General features: G+C 35.9%; 2 protein-coding genes across 2 annotated transcripts in view; one reads left to right on the top strand and one right to left on the bottom strand.

The window, feature by feature from the left end:
* The first annotated feature begins 24 nt into the window (after nucleotides 1-24).
* Nucleotides 25-6,462, top strand: LOC108372344 (uncharacterized protein YMR317W-like). The gene is made up of 8 exons (XM_017628007.1): nucleotides 25-2,677; nucleotides 3,502-3,679; nucleotides 4,618-4,764; nucleotides 4,832-5,045; nucleotides 5,124-5,446; nucleotides 5,523-5,672; nucleotides 6,214-6,292; nucleotides 6,368-6,462. The coding sequence occupies exons 1-8, from the start codon at nucleotides 155-157 to the stop codon at nucleotides 6,438-6,440; spliced, it is 3,687 nt and encodes a 1,228-aa protein (XP_017483496.1). The 5' UTR covers nucleotides 25-154; the 3' UTR covers nucleotides 6,441-6,462.
* An 8,758-nt stretch (nucleotides 6,463-15,220) lies between these two features.
* The window catches only part of LOC108372343 (venom carboxylesterase-6-like), a 7,202-nt gene continuing 1,818 nt past the window's right edge, over nucleotides 15,221-20,604 (bottom strand). The window contains exons 2-8 of the mRNA XM_017628006.1: nucleotides 17,118-17,261; nucleotides 16,719-17,058; nucleotides 16,454-16,656; nucleotides 16,028-16,375; nucleotides 15,799-15,964; nucleotides 15,596-15,731; nucleotides 15,221-15,522 (exon numbers count right to left, since the gene is read on the bottom strand). Of these exons, the coding sequence (XP_017483495.1) occupies nucleotides 15,309-15,522; nucleotides 15,596-15,731; nucleotides 15,799-15,964; nucleotides 16,028-16,375; nucleotides 16,454-16,656; nucleotides 16,719-17,058; nucleotides 17,118-17,261 (1,551 nt within the window). The 3' untranslated portion in view covers nucleotides 15,221-15,308. The remainder of the gene's footprint in view (nucleotides 15,523-15,595; nucleotides 15,732-15,798; nucleotides 15,965-16,027; nucleotides 16,376-16,453; nucleotides 16,657-16,718; nucleotides 17,059-17,117; nucleotides 17,262-20,604) is intronic.

The raw sequence follows: 20,604 nt of genomic DNA, 5'->3' as shown, positions 1-20,604 counted from the left end.
AAACGAAGAATACGAAATTTTTTGCAAAAATTCTCAAATCAAACTGAAATAGTAACAAAATTGTAAATAGAAAGTAAAAAAGGCTCAATCAAAAGAGACGTGTGCCGACGAATAGCAGCAAAGTAACTGCATAGAAAAAATAACATAAAAAATAATGATAGATATCAATAAAATAAGAAATAATTTTGAAAAATTCCCATCACTCAAGCAAAAATGTGGTGACCATGCAGCTGTATTAGTACAGCAACAACAAAAACGTCAGCACATCAACTCAAATTCCAACTCAAATAAAAACGCCCATAAAATAACAGCAACCGCAACGCCAACAGAACCAAAAACAGCCGCCGTCAAAACCCTAAAGACAACAATTGCGGCCTCCAAACCAACAAACACAAATACGTCTGTTGTGAACGGCAAATCAGAAGCGACACGGAGGTCGCCCATTGCTGTTGGCAGGCGTGCGGCGTCGGCCAGCAGCACGCGCAACACCAAAGCTGCTAATAATAGCAGTAACACAACAAACAATAACCTCAACAACGACACAAATCCCGTGCGCACCGCTAATAAGCCATTCTTTTTGGTGCCACAATTTCAAGATCAAAACTTCTTAAAGGAGGAATGTGAATTGGCGCATGCGCAGGTCGCAGTACCGGGCGCAGAGAAGCGGCAATCAAAATCAGCTAGTGTGTCGATCGATGGGCATGTGGGTGAGTTAAATAACAACAAGAACATCATCAGCAACGCAACTAATCTCAAGAGCAGCAGCAACGGTTGCCGAAACAGCTGCGACGGCGGCAAAGGCAACAACAATAACAAAACTAGTCACTCTTACGCTATTAACGGTATTATCGGTGGCAAAAGGCGTCCCACAACTGCACCACATCCATCAGCGGCAACAGTGGCGGCGGTAACAGCTAATGGGATGCGACGCAGCGGTGGCGGCAGCGCCAACGCAAGCGTCAACATTAGTCAACATCATCACCACCAACACATCAGTTCAGCAGCTGCAGCAGCGACAACTCCTGCAACGACAACGACGGCGGCCGCGGTAGCAGAGACACAGAACGGCGCTTCAACCAAGAGCGCCACAACTGATTCCTCCGTCCATAAAGTCGACATTGTCTTCAATAATCGGCTGCCGAGCCAACAAACCAACGGTGGTCGTATTGTCGTCGCTTCCAAGAGTCCGAAACAGCCACAGCAACATATGTTCAACAGTTCACGTCCGCTCACAGGCACATCAACAAACGCCACAAAAACTATTGGCACGCCGACAAGCACAAGCGTAAGTGGTGGCGCGTCAACATCAACAGTGGTGACGACTAAGGTGACTAACGGTCCGATCAAATTGGTGCGTCCGCTGGTGCATCGCAGCATTCCATCGACAGCTGTGGCGTCTGCTAACGCCACGGCAACGCGCGACAACGTCAACGCATACTCTAATAAGCTGTTCAACAGCTACGGCAGCAATAGCAGTCGATTTAGCAATAACAACAACAATAATAATAATAGCGCTAGCGTCGTTGGTAATGTCATAAGCGGCGGCAACAGCGGTGGTTGCAATAATAATATCTCTAGCAATAAAACTGACGGCAGCAGTGGCGCTGGCGCTATCGGTGTCAACGGCATGCAGCACACGCTCGAACACGACGATATCAAGTATATAGACAGCGATGACGCGCCGACAACGTTGGCGCAGGCACCCACAGCCGCAGCCGCTGCTGCTGCTGCTGCACCCACCACATCCTCAAGCGGCGGTGGCGCGCAGTTGGAGCGGAAAACACAGTTGCGGTGCGAGCAGGTGTGTTGTCAGCATACCAACAGCGCGACGCCTGCAAGTACTGGCGGTGGCAGCGGCGGTAGCGATAGCGCGCCATTCAAGACGCGCATGCGCCCCAAATCGACGATCATCTGCTCCACTAGCAATCTCGTCTTTGAGAAAATCAACAACTACAAGTACGCCAATGGCAGCGCAAGCGGCGGCGGCAGTAGCGCGGCCAAGTTTGCCGCCGAAGCAGCTGCAGCGCGCCGTCATGAGCTGCGCCACAGTATCGATTCGAATAGCATCAGAGCCTCGATTCAGAAATTTGATAGTTTTAGCGAGCAAAAGCGCAGCGGGGTTGCTCAGGTGACACTGCGCTCACACGGCGGCAGCGGTAGCACAAGCAACCTGCAACATCATCGCCATAGCGGCAGCGAGTTCGACCATGCCACCGGTAACAGCAGTTTGTTGCGACTGGCGCAAAGCGGCGGTGGTTCGTTGACGCGCGCGCCCTACCGCACGGCATCACCCTCACCAGCAACTGCTTGTAAAGTAACTGCCACCATGCATGGAACGACATTGGCGGCCTGTTCAACTGGGTCCTCCTCATCATCTATACGCACTATGTCCAGCAGCAGCGCTACTAGTAGCACTAATAGTTTGCCTACCAAAAGCGCGGGGAGCATTGTTGCTGCTTCAACTACAGCGGCCGCTGTCTCCGCCAATCGCCATCCAGAAGTGTCGCTATTGCGTACATCGGAGAGCGCTGCCCATACTGCACTCTTGCAAATCAAAGATGTTGCGGGAGTGGGGTCAAAGAAGGTGGAAACGAAAATGATGAATGGCGATGTAAAGAAATGCGCGAAGGCGGAGACGAACGGTTTGTGCAACGGCGCCGCCGGAGATGTAGATAGTGTAAGTGCACTCATCAACTCTGCAAAAAAATACCTACAAATATAATAAATAGTCAGTCACCAAACAAAACCGTTCATTGCCAACACTTTCATCACTTCCCCAACAACCTACTCGAATAGCATCAAAACAAAATCAGCACAATTGATCGATCATTCCTTAGTCATGCTGCGACAGCGAGTCTATTCTTTGGCTCATTAGCTCGACAGTTACTTAATTCTTTAGTTAGTTACTTTTAGGGCTTAATTTTGTTTTTTTCACGTTGCGTCGTTGGATTTTATTTTTACTTACTTACTTACTCTATATTTCCACTTCATTATCATTCACCAACTTCGCGTCGAAGCACGGCAAGAAAATGTTAAACAATTTGGAATCTGGTTTATTTTTTAATTTATTATTACACTACTTTTTATTATACACCCTATATACTGTCCGCACGTTGCAAGCAATCGCGCGCTGTATCATAACTTAACTAATTTCGCTCCCTAATTGGCTAACCTCGCTCTTTTTGCGCTATATAAGTATATGTTATAGCTATACAAATTTTTCTTTCTATAAAATTTTTGTTTTTCTTTTTGTGTCGAAACTATTTTTTTGTTTTTTTTTCTCTTAATATTTTGTGCTCGGTTCAAGAGAGAAGCAAACCTAACCTTATTAATCCCAAAAACCCTTCGCAGGCGCTCAATTAAAATGTTTATATATTCTACTCACATTTTAATTATTATTTTATGTGTTATGCCTTTTTTCACAAATGGTTACTAAAAACCCAAAATATTATTATTCGCTTGCAATTTTACATTTCATAATGGTCTCTTGCCGTTCCACAGATTCGCAGCACAGCCCTCAGGAGTATTCCTCCAGCGCCACCATCGCCCACAGCGTCTCGATACTGGGATCGTGACAGTCGCACAATAACATCGTCGGCACTCTCCTCGTCTCCATCATCGGCGACAAATAACATAGACGATGTGAGCAAGTCGAAGTCGAGCGATGAGAATAGCGAAGGTAAGTGTGTGGGAACGTGATGAAGAAGTGGTTGTGCTAAGGAAGAGTGTGTTGTGCGTGGCATTCAAGCGTAATTGGTGTGGGACATATTATTTATAAATGTAGATACTCATCGGTTTCATTATCAATATAATTGTGAAAATATCGAAATCGTTATCACCGTTATAATCGAGGTGGTTATCGATATATGTACATACATATATCGAAATGAATTTTTATCGTTTATCAATTTCTTTCGATACATGTATCCGCCTTAAAACCGATATTTTCATCGATTTATTTCTCATATTTATTATCGATTAATTTATCGATATCCTATTTATCGAAATTGAAAATATTTAGACATACATAAATATTCCTTTTTAATTTTATTTTGTACTTATCTATGGTCCGCTTCTTAATTAGATTTATGATCCCTTCTCCTCCCTAGTTAACTTTTGCAGCCTCGCTTAATGGTAACATAAATGAAAACAGACTTGCGAATCTTTTGGTTTTATACGAAATTATAATTTTAATATGATTTACCTTAAGTACGTAGTACCGTTTTTGTGGCTCCTCAAAAAATAATATCCGGCGATTATCCACTCCTGACACCCATCACAAAATCACTTTGGAACCCTCCATTGGCTCCTTGAAGAACCTAACTTTTTTTTGTAAACTTTAGTTTTCAATTCCTTTTTCCTTTGTCAGTCATATGTCTAGTAGAAATGTTGGCATCGGCGAAAGTTGTCGGAAAATTTGTCAAATATATATCACTTTTTGTCGCATTGCAAGAAAAAATTTTTGTTTACTTCTGAATGTTGTTTAGGGCCGAACCTGGTGTGATGTTAATTAACTCAGAAACCAAACTCTTGAAAGCCAAACAAAAAATTTACTAATCTTTAAACTTTATTGACTAGCTTAATAATATATTTTTAACTTTAAACTTCTTCTCATAGGTCTATGCGGGCTGAGAAATATCGGAAATACTTGTTTTATGAATTCTGTCATACAGTGCCTGAGTCACACCAGCGAATTGACAAAATTCTTGCGAACATACAATGGCACACGTTCCACCTCTTCGAAGGATCAACAAATCTTACAAGGTGAGTTTTGAGATTTAGCAGAAAGCCAATGTGAAAGTGTATTTCTTTTGTCTATCGATTTCTACAGAGTTTGCAAAGTTGATACGCGAAATGTGGACCAGCAATGTGCATAGCGTCACGCCTATGGATTTGAAGCGCGCATTTTCCCTAAAACATCGCATGTATAGTGACTACAACCAACAGGATGCGCAAGAATTTCTACGCTTCTTTCTCGATTCACTGCATTGTGCGCTGAATACAGGCGTGAAGGGTGAACACTTGAAAATCGACGATAACCTTAGGTAAGTGGTTGGTATACAACGTTCAAATATTTCTCCACCGAAAAAAAGAAAAAAATAATAAACATTTTTCAACCACAGCGACAATAAAAAAGCGGATCTAACATGGGAATGGTACGCCCGCCACGAAAACTCACTCATACGCGACCTTTTCGTCGGCCAACTGAAGAGTGCTTTACGCTGTACCAGCTGCGGAAATACGAGCGTAACTTTCGATCCGTTTTGGGATTTGAGTGTGTCGTTGCCATCATTGTCACGTTGCAAGCTAGAATCTTGTCTAGATCTGTTCATACGCGAAGAGGTGTTGGACGGCGATGAGATGCCAACCTGTGCGAAATGTCGCCAACGAAGAAGATGTACGAAAAGCTTCACCATACAACGATTTCCCAAATATTTGGTTATACGTAAGTGCAGAAATTTGTGTGGCGCTGTCGGTTGGTTGTCATTCGGACAATTGAAATTCTTATCGTTTTTAAATAGATTTGAAGCGTTTCTCGGAGACGCGCTGGAGCAAGTTATCGAATATCGTCGAATTTCCGACTGGTGAACGAGAATTAAATATGGGTCCATACGGTTCGAACCCCAACACGAATATATATTATTCATTGTATGCGATTTCAAACCATATGGGTGAGTTTAATAGATATTAGGTTAGGTTGTTTGCCAATTAGTATACGTATTAATAATATACATCCAGATTTGTTTACTATCCGGATATTCGAAGAACTGAATATAAAATCCTAGCATCCGGATATCCGTTAGTGAATAGATATAGATTATATAAGCATTTTTTTTTCATTAAATAATTAAAATCATATAATTTCGGTGAAATATCTCGAAGAACGAATCCAAGAAGAACGATTTGTTTTAATCGAAAAGATAGTACTTTAAATAACAATTAAATATCGACAAAACAAAGAAAAATGATTTATTTTTCGCGTACAAATAAAAATCAGTTCGATCGAAAAATTACAACTCCATTGCAGTTACCGCCATTTGTGTAATAAAACACTTAGCAAAAGTGTAAGCATCAAGATAATATTACTATAAGTCATGGCCGTTAGTCCTGGTTAGACATTTTTGTAAGATATCTGAAGCCAGAATCCAAGTACAGTCGTAATAAAATTCATATTGACAACACTTCACTCCTCTATTTGTTTTCTCCCAACAGGTTCTACCGCTGGTGGTCACTATGTGGCATTGTGTAAACACCCGGTATCAAGAAAATGGCATGAGTTTAACGATAACATGTACGTATTCTCCAGCAAACGTCTACCGGACGTCAGTTTCAATATTTTTTTTTTATATATTCTCTTTACCTGCAGTGTAAGCGACACGCTGTCCGAAAGTAATCTAGTGTCATCCAGTGCCTATATACTGTTCTATGAGCGAGTGTAAGCAATAATACTCGCGTAGTTACNAAAAAAAAAAAATATATATATATATAGCAACAAATACACTCACCAAAACTCACACAACCCCACCTCATCCCAAGCAACCAAACTCACTCAAAACCACTCGAAAAACTTATGTTTTATGTGCAATTGCGGACACAACAGCTACTAACCACAAAACCTGTACCTTAGAAAAATGGAACTGGCTATGAATGCTGCTACAACAACAGCAACAACCACAAAATATAAGCAGAGAGGGCAAAAGGATGGAAAATATTATAATGGGAAATTTCATCGAGATGATTTGAATAATACACGAGCGTTTGGTTGAAAACATGGCCGCGAGTGTTCAACACAAAGGCCTGCAACAAAACAATACGCGTATACATAAATCATTTATCTAAAAAACGTGCTACTTACCTACTCTTATCTTATTTTTTACCTTGTACTAACATCCATATACTATCATATATGCATATGTACATAACTACTAACTAAAATCCAAACAAAAAACTAAAACTATTTATGCTACTACCTACAGCTGCAGAAATTACTACTGTACGCGAAAAGCATATGTGATATGCAAAAAAGAACACAACTAAAACAAAAAATGTAACAAAAACATAAAAATTTGCCCCGTTTCCTACTAATACTACTACTGCTACTACATACTCTTAACTTGAAACCACACAAATATATAATCATTATGCAGCATGCAGCGTGCAACAGGCAACTTGCCAAATGCAAACCACAAACTCGTATCTCTCTAAAGCAGTTGGCCGGAGTACCTAATAGTGCGGCGCGATGATGAGTATTACACGCCAAAATTTGTAAATCTCTACGTGTAAATGTGCAATTTTCGATCGAGTCCAAAGATATATACTAATAGATAGATACTGTACTTGTATAAATGTATAACAAAGAACAAAATAACAAAAAATTATATGCTGATATATTAGAAATGATGATAAAGAAAGAAATTAAATTAAATAACAGTGTGTATAAGCGTTGAACTAAAAGCGTACCTTTTAATGAAACAGTTGGATCCTTTTATAAAATACTACACGTATGTGTTTATGATTGAGCCAAAAAGGAAATAAAGTTGTTTTTACAAACCTAGTAGGTTTCCAAAATCATTTATTTTTGAAGTTGACTATATTTCCTTTATTGGCACGGCTATTAAGTATCATCAAAAATGTATGTATGCATATTAGACAAAATTGTTTTTTATTTTAGTTTTCCAATTTAGGCATATATATATTTTTTTTTAATGAAGAAAAGTTGATAAAATGTGTCAATAACAATTGATTGCGCTTCATTTATTACTAACAAATATACACTAATGTAAATAAGAGTATGTTAAAAGGTGTAGCAAGAGCAAAATGGAAAAAAGTTCACTTAAATGAGTCGTTTATTTTGAAATTGGCGTAGGTCATTTCAGGCTGTTTGAGCTCTGTGAACACTTACCTTTATCTGAACGCTTCTGTTATTCGACTTCATTAGCCAAAGGTAAACTGTTTATGAATGTAGAACGATTTAATGTTAGAAGTACCACCATAGGCCAAGAGTTAGGAAATGACTTGTGCCACATTCAAAAAAATGCTTGAAACATATTGAAAACGACGGGCTGTGGTCCAGCTGTCAAATTATCTTAACACGTACTCTTATGTAGAAAATTATTTTGGCGGCGACAGAGCTACGCTACGACTATGGTTAGGGCCAGCTTAGATCTATTTGTATTTTTCCAGCGACAGATAAGGTTCTTCCTCTAAATTTATGCTAAACTCATACATATTTGTAGGATGTCGCTGCCGCGTTCAAAAAATGCATGTCTTCATCTACAAATCGTTTGGATAATGAAGCGCAGCTCGCCATTTTTAATGTGTACAGCACTTAAACGGCTCAAATAATGTGAATTTTTATGAACAATCCTTAGACTAGTACGCAGACAGGCATATTTGTATAATAAATTACATATTTATATGCACAGCTCCGATATAGACGATTTGTAATAAAGCTAACAAATTTTTTATTCAATAAAATGCAATGCAATTATGTTTTTAAGGTACATATGTATGTATGTATATGCATACAAGGAAAAAAAATAAAGCTAGTCCCAAAATGAACATATTAAACTTAAGAAAATATAAAACTTTAAATTAGTATATACAAATGAACCTTGATAAATTGCAGTAGACAAACGTAGCTAAAGCAGATAAATGAAATAAAAAGCATGCAACAGTTGGTAGACTGCAGCGCGAGACTAAGGTAAACAATCAAAAAAATTCAGCTTTCAAGCAAAACAACTAAAAAAAAGATTAAAAAATGTTAAAAAAAAATGAAATGAGTCACGGAAAATATGGCTACGAATAGCGATTAAAAGGCATCTTTCTTTGCCACAAAATTTTGTACAATACAAAGAAAAAATATTAATAAAATGCTACACATAACTAACAACTAACTAACAAATGTACATATGTATGCATACACAAGTATATGGAAATATGTATAACAATAACAACCGCAGTTGTTAAGTTCAGTGTTGGTAAATTAAAACCGATTTCCCCCTGAATGCCAAGCATATATTTTTTGGGGAGCGCAGTTTTGCTATTACCAACTACACATATATACATAAATTTATGTACATGTATAAATAAATGTTCAACACAACTTAACTGATACTGAAAACTAAAAACAATAAACGAAGTTATTTATAATATTCATAGCTAAAAACAAACAAAAAAAAAACAATTGCAAAGCCAAGAAATTTAAAATTTCTTCAAGCAATATTGAGTTGAAGTACGTGTCACGAATTTTTGTTATTTATTTTATGCTGCTGTTAATTTATTTATAGATGCAAACAAACATACATACTTACATGCACCTACCTATATATATATTTACAAATACATACATAAATTATTTATATCGATTAAAGTTAATTTTTGTGTGTGTTTTTGTGGTTATTTTATGTATCAAAAGCAATATTTTTTTGTGTTAATGATTTTTTATTTTGTTTAAAAATATTAAAACAAAGTTAAATAATTAAAAAATTAAAAAATTAAACATTGTTATAACTATTTTCAATAACTAAAAATGTTTTATTTATTTGTTTGTACAGACAGGTAGGCAGCAAAGCAGTTACATACTACATATTTATAACATAAAATCGTAGGCAGTGCAAAAGAGCTAAATACTACAATAGTTATACATACATATAAAAAGGAGCAGGACATGCGTCAACACATAAATTGTAATAAATACTAACAAAAATTTGTAATTAAAAGAAAAAGAACAGGAACAACAACATGACTAGCTAATAAATTAGCCTGCAACAACCGCAAATATAAGAGGATAAATTCAAATCAAGTCAAAAAAAAAATGTTTAAAGTGTAATATTTTTTAGTGTACTAAGAAAATTGCTACTTAAATCAGAAAAGAAGAAAACAAAGAAAAAAAAAACAAAGAAACAAATGAACAAAACAAAGGTCTTTCTTTCATTGAAAATATATTTAAAATACTAAAAGAAAAAAGAATGCATTTCATATTTTCCTTTCAGCGGCGCATTTTTAACACATTTCACTATGGCGGCCACCGTTTCTAAATAGCGTTCACATTCCGACTGGCAATGACAAAACTCTAAAACTCTAAGTGAAATAGCTTCTCTTCGGAAGCGCCGTTAAATTGTTGATCACTTCATTTGTGTGACAATATCAAGGCGAAAGTTCCAAATCGGAGGGTGAAGCTTGTCCAAGCACTTACATATGTAGCAAATGTTTTTTAAATTATTGACACAAGTTGAAGATACAAACATACCCATAGCCAGATTTCCACTTGGCATTTAATAGTCGTGTTCCCGTGGGTTATCCAGCTAATTTTTACGATTAATTCCCACGCGAACAATCTGGCGCGTTCTTATGGCGGTTAGTAGCACTAATTTTACATAGCAGAGTAGGTATTTGAAAAATTTTCTTCACTAAATGAGGAAAGGAGTAAATTTAAACAGAGACCGTACGGTTTATGGGCTTTGTAATAAAAATCGTAATTTAACCATTAAAATTTAATTCATATTTTTGCGATTAATTTTAATCGTTACTTTATGATTTTTAACCATTGTAATTATTTTATTTTTATTTTTGCGATCATTTCATAACCTTATTTTCCGATTTAATTTTATAGGTCCTAAACCGGCCATAAAAAGTTAAATTACAACAGTTAAATAAAAATCCAAAAAATAGCGCTTATTTTTCTCGAAAAAATAAAAAACAAAATTGAACGATCATTTCAGCTAAAAAAATACAGAAATGAAACAAAAAACCAATTTTGCAATGATTTGAAAATAAAAATCTGGGTATTTAATGTTTATTTTCGGTGCCTGTATTTAACCGAAATAATATTCATTTAAACAAATATTTAACATGAAGGGGAATTATTTGAAAGAAATTAAAATAATGGCAGAATATCTGTTTCAGTCATTTGTAAATGCCACGAAACCGTGCTGCCCAATTATCAGTGAAGCAAAATAAACTGACCGATTTTGCAATGATTGAACCAGGATCACAGCATTATTGTTGTAATTCCGTGAAGAATTTTTGTCTAGATCCCGATCATTGACCACGGGAACAGAGCGAATGATAAAATTTGGTATTAAAAAATTCGGATGTCATTGCGTTACTCAAAATAATAATTGAATTCGTTTCCGTATGACGTTTTTGAAAGCGCAAAATTGTTTGTAATTTTAATGCCTTGTGAAAATGCGGCATTAGTCTGTGTTGGAAAGTTTCAGTTTAAAATATATATATTTTTTTTTATCGCAGTGTAACGATGATCTATCTCGGCAGCCAGCTCGAAAACGCTCTATCTCAAAAAACTTTCCAAGAACGCCCTATTTAAGAGTTCGTTTCAAAAAACGCTCTATATCAGCACATTTTCAATACATTTTGAAGTGAGATAGGGCGTTCCTCTACTAAATTGTGAGATAGGGTGTTTTTTCAATAAAATTCTGAAATAGGGCGTTCTTGGAAAGTTTTTTGAGATATGGCGTTTTCGAACTGGCTGCCGAGATAGGTCGATCTTCCACTCAGCATCGAAATGCAGGTGTTCCAACATTCATTTCAACTCAGTGTGAAAGCGAGCTCGGGAATCGGCTAATCTTCACAAGCGTTAGTGCTGTGAATCCTTTTTGCATACAAAGTAGTAGAATTTCAATTTAGATTTTAATTTGATAACCCCGTTGAAAGTGGAGCAATGCTTTCAACTGGCCAGTTTTACACGGTGATGTCATTGGCGGTGGCAGTTGTCACCCAGTGCATTACTTTGAGACTAGTTTCTAACCAGTTCCGTTTTGGACAGTTTTTTATAAGGAAACTTTTTTAAGCTTCGATTTTTGTATATTTTTTCCGTTTTTTTCTTTTCTTTTACAGATTTCATGTTTGTTACATATGTATTTTATAAAAATAAAAAAAAAAATATTGTAAGCGGCACGCAACCATTTAAACCCATTTAATCTGAAAACTCACAACTGCCTCCGCCGCGATTTGAACTCGCGACCAATGATGCTTGAGTCGGAGGTCTTCTCGCTGAGTTACTTTCATTTTGTATGAGGAGTGAGAATTTGTACACTCACATACACCGCAAGTTTCAACTGTCCCGCTCTGTAGCCGTTCTGCACTAGTTCAGAGATAGTTCTGAAATATTTAGTTCGGAACTAGTGCTTTGCCAGACTGTCTATAAATTTTTCTGCAGGGTATTAGCAAAACTACTCACACAAAATAGTGAACGAATACGAATGCAAGTATGGACAATCCTGTATACTAGCGAGAACGAAACAGCATATTTTAAAAGGACATGTAAAGTCACACTCACAGGAAAGTATCCATCAGATTTTTCAAAATCGCCGTAAAATTCTGATGTATAATCTGAGGGGTTAATACTCCTAGTGTATACTTAGAGGATTCATCAGCGATCAGTCAGTTGTCCCGAAGGGTATTACCATTATCATCACCATTTCATTGCCATTACCAATCCAATTACAATTACCATTTCAATTACCATTACCAAACCAATTATAATTACCATTTCGATTACGATTACCATTACCAATCCAATTATAATTACCATTTTAATTGCCATTACCAATCCAATTATCAGCCTCATTGCATAAGTTGTAAATTAGGCTAAATTGTACGACTCGACAACATTATCATTGTCTATCGTCGTGCTGAAGAAATAAGTAAACGACGAAAATCATCGACAACTATGTAGTGCTGCCAAGTTTTTCCGTTTTAATACACTAGTGACTAGTCGAATCGAAAATTTAGTTTTCGGTACAATTCGACTCTCGGAAAACGGCTTGCATTCGACACGACTCTCGCAATGACTCTCTCATATAACCAGTGTTGCCAGGTCTTCGGCATGAGAAAACGTCCCTCTTGGTCTGAAAAAAACGTCATTTTCTACCCAAAAACGTCTTTTTCAAATGTATGCACAAAGAATTGTTCTTATTAAACTTTCATTATATACAAAGGTACATATGTACGTAAGGTATATTAAAATGTCATGTGCTCACATTTAAAATTCATTCTAAACTGGTTTGAGATCGTTAATATAAAAATCATTTTATACATACACTTGCCAAGCCATCGATTTCGGCTGTTTCTTTTTTGGTTTATTTAATGTTTATTATTTTTCCATAAAAGCCTAGCTCATTATATAACAAACAAAATATAAATCCACGTTTCAAACTTTGTGCAAAAATTATAAAAAATTAGCAAAATATCAGCTAGATTTTTATCTTTTTATTCAGATTTTTTAGAATTTTTTTGAGTATGCAGATTGATAGCCCATTAAATTCCAAGGCAATAATGTGCAAGTTTTAAGGTGCTAAAGAATCGCGTTGATTTTTAATATATATTTTTTTTTTCTTCTTGTAAACATTTAGTTAAGTGTTCTGTTGTCGAAAATGCAAAATTACGTTCTGTTAATATTTCAGCCTTTTTACGTTCATTACATTTTAAATAAGGGGCCCCATGCGACTAATTGTGTCATTTTCTTTATGCGCTTAAATAAGGGTTAAGTAATCTGTGTCGAAAGAATAAATATTTTTTGAAGCAGCTACTGCAAAAAACAAAGCTTGTAANCTTGTAAACATTTAGTTAAGTGTTCTGTTGTCGAAAATGCAAAATTACGTTCTGTTAATATTTCAGCCTTTTTACGTTCATTACATTTTAAATAAGGGGCCCCATGCGACTAATTGTGTCATTTTCTTTATGCGCTTAAATAAGGGTTAAGTAATCTGTGTCGAAAGAATAAATATTTTTTGAAGCAGCTACTGCAAAAAACAAAGCTTGTAAAGATTTATTAAGAAAATAATCCAAAATCAGTTCTACTTACAAGACTTATAACAGAGAAAAATTGCTGGGAAGTTAAAAAATGTCATTTTTTACACAAAAAACGTCCAAACGTCAACAGGATATAAAAAACGTCCAAATGACGTTAAAAACGCCAACCTGGCAACGCTGCGTATAACTATCATTTCAATTACGATTACCATACCACTATCATTAACTTTATGCTATTTGTGGCCTAGTAATTTTAATTATTAATTTTATTTGAACTTGAGACCAGTTGTTTTTTTAATAAAATTTGCTTCACAAAAACGGGTCTCAAGTTCAAATACTATTAAGTATGAACACTATTATTATATAAATACATAGATCTTTCTCTCGAATACACCAAGGGCCGCATCATCGACCGTTGACATTGTCATGAACAAAGAGTAAATCCACAGAAATAGCTTTCCATAGTGCATTACTACAGATAGAAAATTACCCTACATCATGAAGAGTTTACTATGTGGGTATTCCTCGATACTTGTGAAGGCTTCAAGAATATCTGCATAGAGGCGTTGCTGGAGGGTTTTGATTCTATCAAGGTGGCGTTCTTCCTCTGCTGATGTGGTCAAATTTTTAGCGTTTTCTCATTTTTTTAATCTTTAATCTCGTTTGATCTTTCTATTTTAGGCCCGCTGCATTTTTTCTTGTCTTCAAAACCCCACTGCAAGACGTAATGCCCTATCAAAAATGAAAATTCCGTTTGCTCGACGCTACCATGGCGTTATTGTGGGAAGCTTTATACAAATTGTATGGCCATGAGACTTTTTGACAGTTACTTGACGCGCCAATTAAGGGTTGACTCCAACACTCCCAATTGTAGATGGCACACTATGGATTGGTGTACTTACGAGTCACTGCCTCTCGCAGCTAAGGTAACAAGTGAAAAGTGAAAGAAATGCCTTCTTCTTCGTCTGGATCTGGCAATTTGTCAAAATAAAAAATGTATTACGATTATCTACGATTATCCATCTACTCTTGGCACCATTATGGGCAAGTAATTGGTCTATGTTGTTTCTTCTCGATCGTGTTAACTAACATAAACCTAAAATTCAAACAGTTTTAATTCCGAAAGGCCAATATCAATAATTAAAAGCTTTGACTTAATACATTTAAGAAAAATGTCTGCGATTTCTAAAATTAATTTTACGAAAAAGATGTTTTTAAAGAAAAAATTTATTAGGTTAGTAAATGTACAGGCTTAAACTTGTGACCCGACTTCGAATTTATATAGGCATAAGAAATTATTAAATATTGGGCCGTATGAATAAAAACTGAGCAATTGCTTTTTCTTAAAATTTCATACCTGTTACTTCACTTTTGTTTGAATAAATCGAGTAAAAGGTCTGAAATATTAAGAAAAAGCAATTGCTTATTTTTATTCATACGGCCCATTGTTTTCAGCATTGCTACAGAAAATTTTTTACAAAGATATACCTAACAAACGTGAAGGCATTAAGTAAAACTTGCTTATCCATCGCTTATAGCTCGTCTCTCAATTTTGTTTCACGCTGCTCTGCCGGAATATGGGCTTTAAGTTGGCGCCAGAAGTCCATGCGATTCCTATAGATACCACGTTCCATTTGTAGTATAGTAAACTCTTCCGGTATTTTGTGTCCCAAATGGGCATAATTCACGGGATATCCAGTCACGGGCTCCCAATGAGGAAGAGCAGATTGCGCAGGCGTAGGATTGCTGTGAAAATGATTTGAGTAAGTAACAAAAAAAAAAAAAAAACTAAACAAGAATCAATATTTTGAAGACGCACCTTTCTGTGGCAAAATTCACCCACATTTGAAGTATAGCCTCACGCAATTGTAAGTCATTTGCAGTTGGCGAAGCGGTTATGAATAGTTTGAGTCCCAGCGGAAAGAGATATTGCAATTCATCAGCGTGGCAGACACCTGCCGTATATATGCATGTAGATATGTTAACTTGTTAAAAATGTCACAATAAAATAGCTATCTTTACCATAATAATCTTCGCTTCCACCATTTATAATTTCCGTCAAACTCGCTGGACCGCGATGTTCAAAGAGATATACGTAGAAAGGTGGCAAATCTAAGGAGCTCTGAGCCTCCACTCGCTGGCGGATATACTCATCAATACCAGCTAAAAACCAACCGTCCGAGTGGAGCTGTCAAACAAGACAAAGGTTAGCGGTTTGAACCTGGTGAATTTATTTTCGAAAAATACTTACGTTGGTAAGGTTTTGATGATTGCGTTTGCCATAGTTATGGCCTTCCTTCAAGTAGAGCTCTTCAATCTTTCGCGTAATCTCATCACGCACTTCTGGCCGATGATGATCGTATTGCAGTTCGATTGGTAGAACTGTATGAAATTGTTGCTTATATTCTTCCAAGAGGCCAGGCAGATTGAGTAACGGCGCAGTTTTAAGCAAACCCTCCTCGGAGGTGGCGCCAATCATGAGTGGTAAGGAAAAACCATGTGGTACCACGCCATCGCGCGGTAAAACGGTGAGGAAGGCGCCCTTATGTGTTGGCTCCACGACCGGTTGAAATGGCACCATAGGATCGAATTGGAATTCCTAAATGAGGAAAAACAAATGAAAGCGTGCATTTAGTTTTTGGTAAGTTATTGGCGGGTAAATATTTCGACGACTAACAAAAAATTCATAAAGCGTAGCGACAATATCGCTAGCTTTCTTGGTGCGTAGACAGCGCAGTATTTTTTGCCATTTCTCCGCTGGATTACAGCCAACCATTTGCGCCGCCTCTCGAGCACGCTTTGCGGCAACACCCTTGTGCTCTGGCTGTGCCCATGGATTGAAATAGGTACCCGATTGAACGATAGCTCTGTGGAATAGACCTGAAATTGCATTTGTATTTGTACGTATGTATAATTTTTCGATGAATTATATGCCTTCATACCTTTCGTTAAGTCTGAGTACAATTGATATGTTACGCTAGCACCACCTGCGCTATTACCGAAAATTGTCACACTTTTTGGATCTCCGCCGAATGCGGCAATATTTTTCTGTACCCAACGCAAAACTTCCACCTGATCTTTCAGTCCGAAATTACCAGGACAATCTATAGTTTCAGTGCTAAGGAAACCGAGTGGACCCAAACGATAATTGCCCGAAACGAGTATGATATCATGATCGAGCAAATAATTTGGCGGATAGAAGCTGCTTACGCCAGAGCCACTTACAAAGCCACCGCCATGTATATGCACCATAACCGGCAGAGGTGTCGAAATTTTGGGTTCCTTTCAAGAAATGTAATATTTTTGTGAATATTATGGGATGGTAATAGACAGTAACTCACCTCTGGAGCGTACACATTTAGGTAGAGACAGTCCTCACTGCCGACGATTTCCGATTGTCGTCTGAAAGGATCACGATGCATGCATAGTTCTGAATCTTGTATAGCCAGTCGTTCTCCCGACCAAGCGCCATATGGCACAGGCGGCTAAGAGAGGGGAGCAAGATAAAAAAAAAACGATAATAGGTAAGTGTGTATGTATGTAGTAGCGAGGGCTAAAAACACAACACGAAAGCGGCGAGATAAGAATGCATGTTCTATTTAAAGCTATAAAATTTTCGCACTTGTTTTAAATCTTTTGTGTGTTTGTCTATTTTATTAGATTAGATTAAATGCCAAATGAGGGTGCATTTGTTTGGTTTTCACAATTGCATGCTCACCTACATACAGTGACTCAATCAAGTGACCAAGTGCTGATTTCTTTTTTTCGTAATGTTTTTCGAGCTAAATCTTGTTGGCTGGTGATTAATATATACATAAATCACAGTTTCAAACTTTATTGCAAAATATAGGATAATTTAACACATTTTCATCAAAATTTCAACTTTTTTTAATCTAAATCTTTACAACATTTTTGGGTATGTAGTTTTAGAGTCAATACAATTTTATTGCAATGAAATGCGAGTTTCATCAGACTAAAACTGCATGGGCTATACAACTGCATACCCAAAAATATTCTAAAGATTCAGTTTTAAAAGATGAAATTTTGATGAAAATTTTTTGAATAAAAAAAAATCAACACGTTGTCACTTGTTTGAGTCACTGTATGAATATATGTACATATTTACAACATGTAAATACATATTTGAAGACATTTTTGTAAAGATGCACTAACACATTACGAACCTGCAACCATTTTATTAGTCTTAATTCATTTGCGAATTTAATTTAATCAATTTAAGTTGATTTAATTTAATTTAGTTTAATTTGATTTAATACAATTTAGTTGGTTTAGTTTATTTTTAACTAGCCGGCCACGGATGCGCGAGGCTCCGCCACGCGCTGAGTGTATGCATATGAATGTCCATTTACGTATCTGGAGAAAAAAATCATATGTCATCATGTACTTCGTTTATTAGATACATAAAAAAGCTTGTCTTCATCCGTTCAGTAGCGTGGTTAAAATATATCTCGCCTTTTCTTTATACTATGTATAGATGTACATACATACAGTGCCGAACAGAAGTATTGGCCCAGTGAATTTTTCGCAATATATGCAACGTTTTTTATTCTAATTTACTTTCGATAATTTTTTATAAAAATATTGTTAATTCTACACCAGAAAACATAATAATAAAATCTCTAAACTTTGTGCAAAACTCAGGAAAATTCATTAAATTTGCACACTAATTTGTAACTTTTTATTCAGATTTTTTAGTAAAATTCTAAGTATGCAGTTTTATAGCCCATTCAAATTTAGTATAACAAAGTGCAAGTATGAAGTCGTTAGAAAATCGCGTTGATTTTTTAACTATATTTTTATAAAAAATTATCGAAAATAAATTAGAATAAAAAACTTTGCATATATTGCGAAAAACTCAATGTGCCAATACTTTTGTTCGTCACTGTATATTCAAATTAGCGAGGGAGAGAAGAGGAAAGAAATACGCGAAGAAACTAAACAAAAACAGCGAAGTAAGCGTATTTTATTTGAATTTTGTGTTTCAAATATTTTTGACTGAACACTTAAGAACAATTATAGTGGGTGTATGTACATTAGGGTGGTCCAAAATAAGTATGGTCGGAATTTAATCCTCTCACCCCCTAGGATTGTTCTATATCGAAAAAAGTATACCCCTTTTTTTAATTTGGAAATCAAAAAATATTTAGAAAGTTTTCCATTTATTTTATATGGGGAAAAAACAACTTTTCGTAGAAGTGGTAACGAATAGTTAAAAATCAATACTTTTCTACCAGAAAACTCTGCTTATCTGCATGAGATTCCCAATAATAATATCAATTTTTTATTTAACCATTTTTTCATTTCAACTATAATTTATAGGTCTGCCAAACACCCACAAAACCCCGAAAAATGCAATGGGGCGACCAATAAAAAATCTTAGTATTAAAATTTGGTTAAATAAACAATGGGGTATTATTGTTGAAAGTCTCCTGAAGAGAACCAGAGTTTTCCGATCGAAGAATATTGACTTTCAAGAATTCTATACCATTTCTACAAAATATATTTTAATATTTTTTGATTTCAAAATAAAAAAATAGGGGTATACTTTTTATCGATATAGAACAATCCTAGGAGGTGAGAGCATTACAATTCTGACTTTACTATATTTGGACCACCCGAATGTACATACATGCTCACATATGCAAACAAAAAAAGCATCAGCTCCTTACGCTTTTTTGAATACAGCACCTAACAAAAAAAAACTATTTTGAAGAGAGAGCGCCTTCACGTATAATATCTTTATTCATGATTATTGAACATCTGAAGGCCATGCCTTTTCACTTCACCTCTCGCTTTTTGTATTCATACCATGTTCGAATGAAATAGTAATTTTTAAATAGATGGCAACCCTACTCAAAAAGTAATACATTATTGAACATCTAAGAGCTGAGCCATTTTATTTGACACCCCATTTCTGGTAATCCAACGAACATTGCGGGTCTTATAATTTTTTAGACAGGTGGCTACCCTATAGGAACTCGAAGGTCTAAAGATAATATTCCTATCGATACAGATTATACTTAAAAAATTTCCTCTAAATCCGTTCAGTGGCGTGGTCAAAATATCTCAAATTTCCATTTCTACTATGTATAGAAGATAGTAAGTTTAAATAGGTGGCAACCCTACTTGAAAAATAATAAAGCTTTTGTACACGCTAAGGCCATGCACTTTCATTTGTTATCTAATTTTGTAATCCAACAAACGGCGAAAATCTTTTAACTTTTTAATAGGTGGCAACCCTACTTAGAAAAATAATACATCATTGCGCATGTAGAGGTTAAGTCTTTTCGTTTGACAGTGATGGTACAGAACTGATGCCTACGCTTATTATGATTGAATATAGTATTTTTATTAACATGTGGCAACTCTATTAAAAAAAAATATCAGTGCTTTTCTAGAGGCCTATCCCTTTTATTTGACACCTCATCTTTTGTAATCCAACGAACGGTGCGGATCTTATAGTTTTTTAGACAGGTGGCAGCCCTATTAAAATTCTAAGTAAAAAAAGATCCCTCTCCTGTCGATACAGAGTATATTAGAGAAAATCTCGTCAAAATCCGTTCAGTAGTTTTCGAGATTACCGCATTCAAAGAATCTCGACTTTCCTTTATGCTATGTATGTATAGATTAAATAACAAAAATTTTAATGTATTTTATTTTATAAACTTTTTTATGTATTTGTTTCATTTAATTTATGATTATTTAATTTACTTTATATTATTTTATTTTATTTTATTTTATTTTATTTTATTTTATTTTATTTTATTTTATTTTATTTTATTTTATTTTATTTTATTTTATTTTATT

The sequence above is a fragment of the Rhagoletis zephyria genome, unplaced genomic scaffold, assembly GCF_001687245.7.
Source record: "Rhagoletis zephyria isolate East Lansing unplaced genomic scaffold, Rhagoletis_zephyria_1.1 Rzeph_scaffold_05668, whole genome shotgun sequence".
NCBI classification, from domain to species: domain Eukaryota; kingdom Metazoa; phylum Arthropoda; class Insecta; order Diptera; family Tephritidae; genus Rhagoletis; species Rhagoletis zephyria.
Note: the sequence above shows the minus strand (reverse complement) of the source record. Positions and strands in the feature narration are given on the sequence as shown.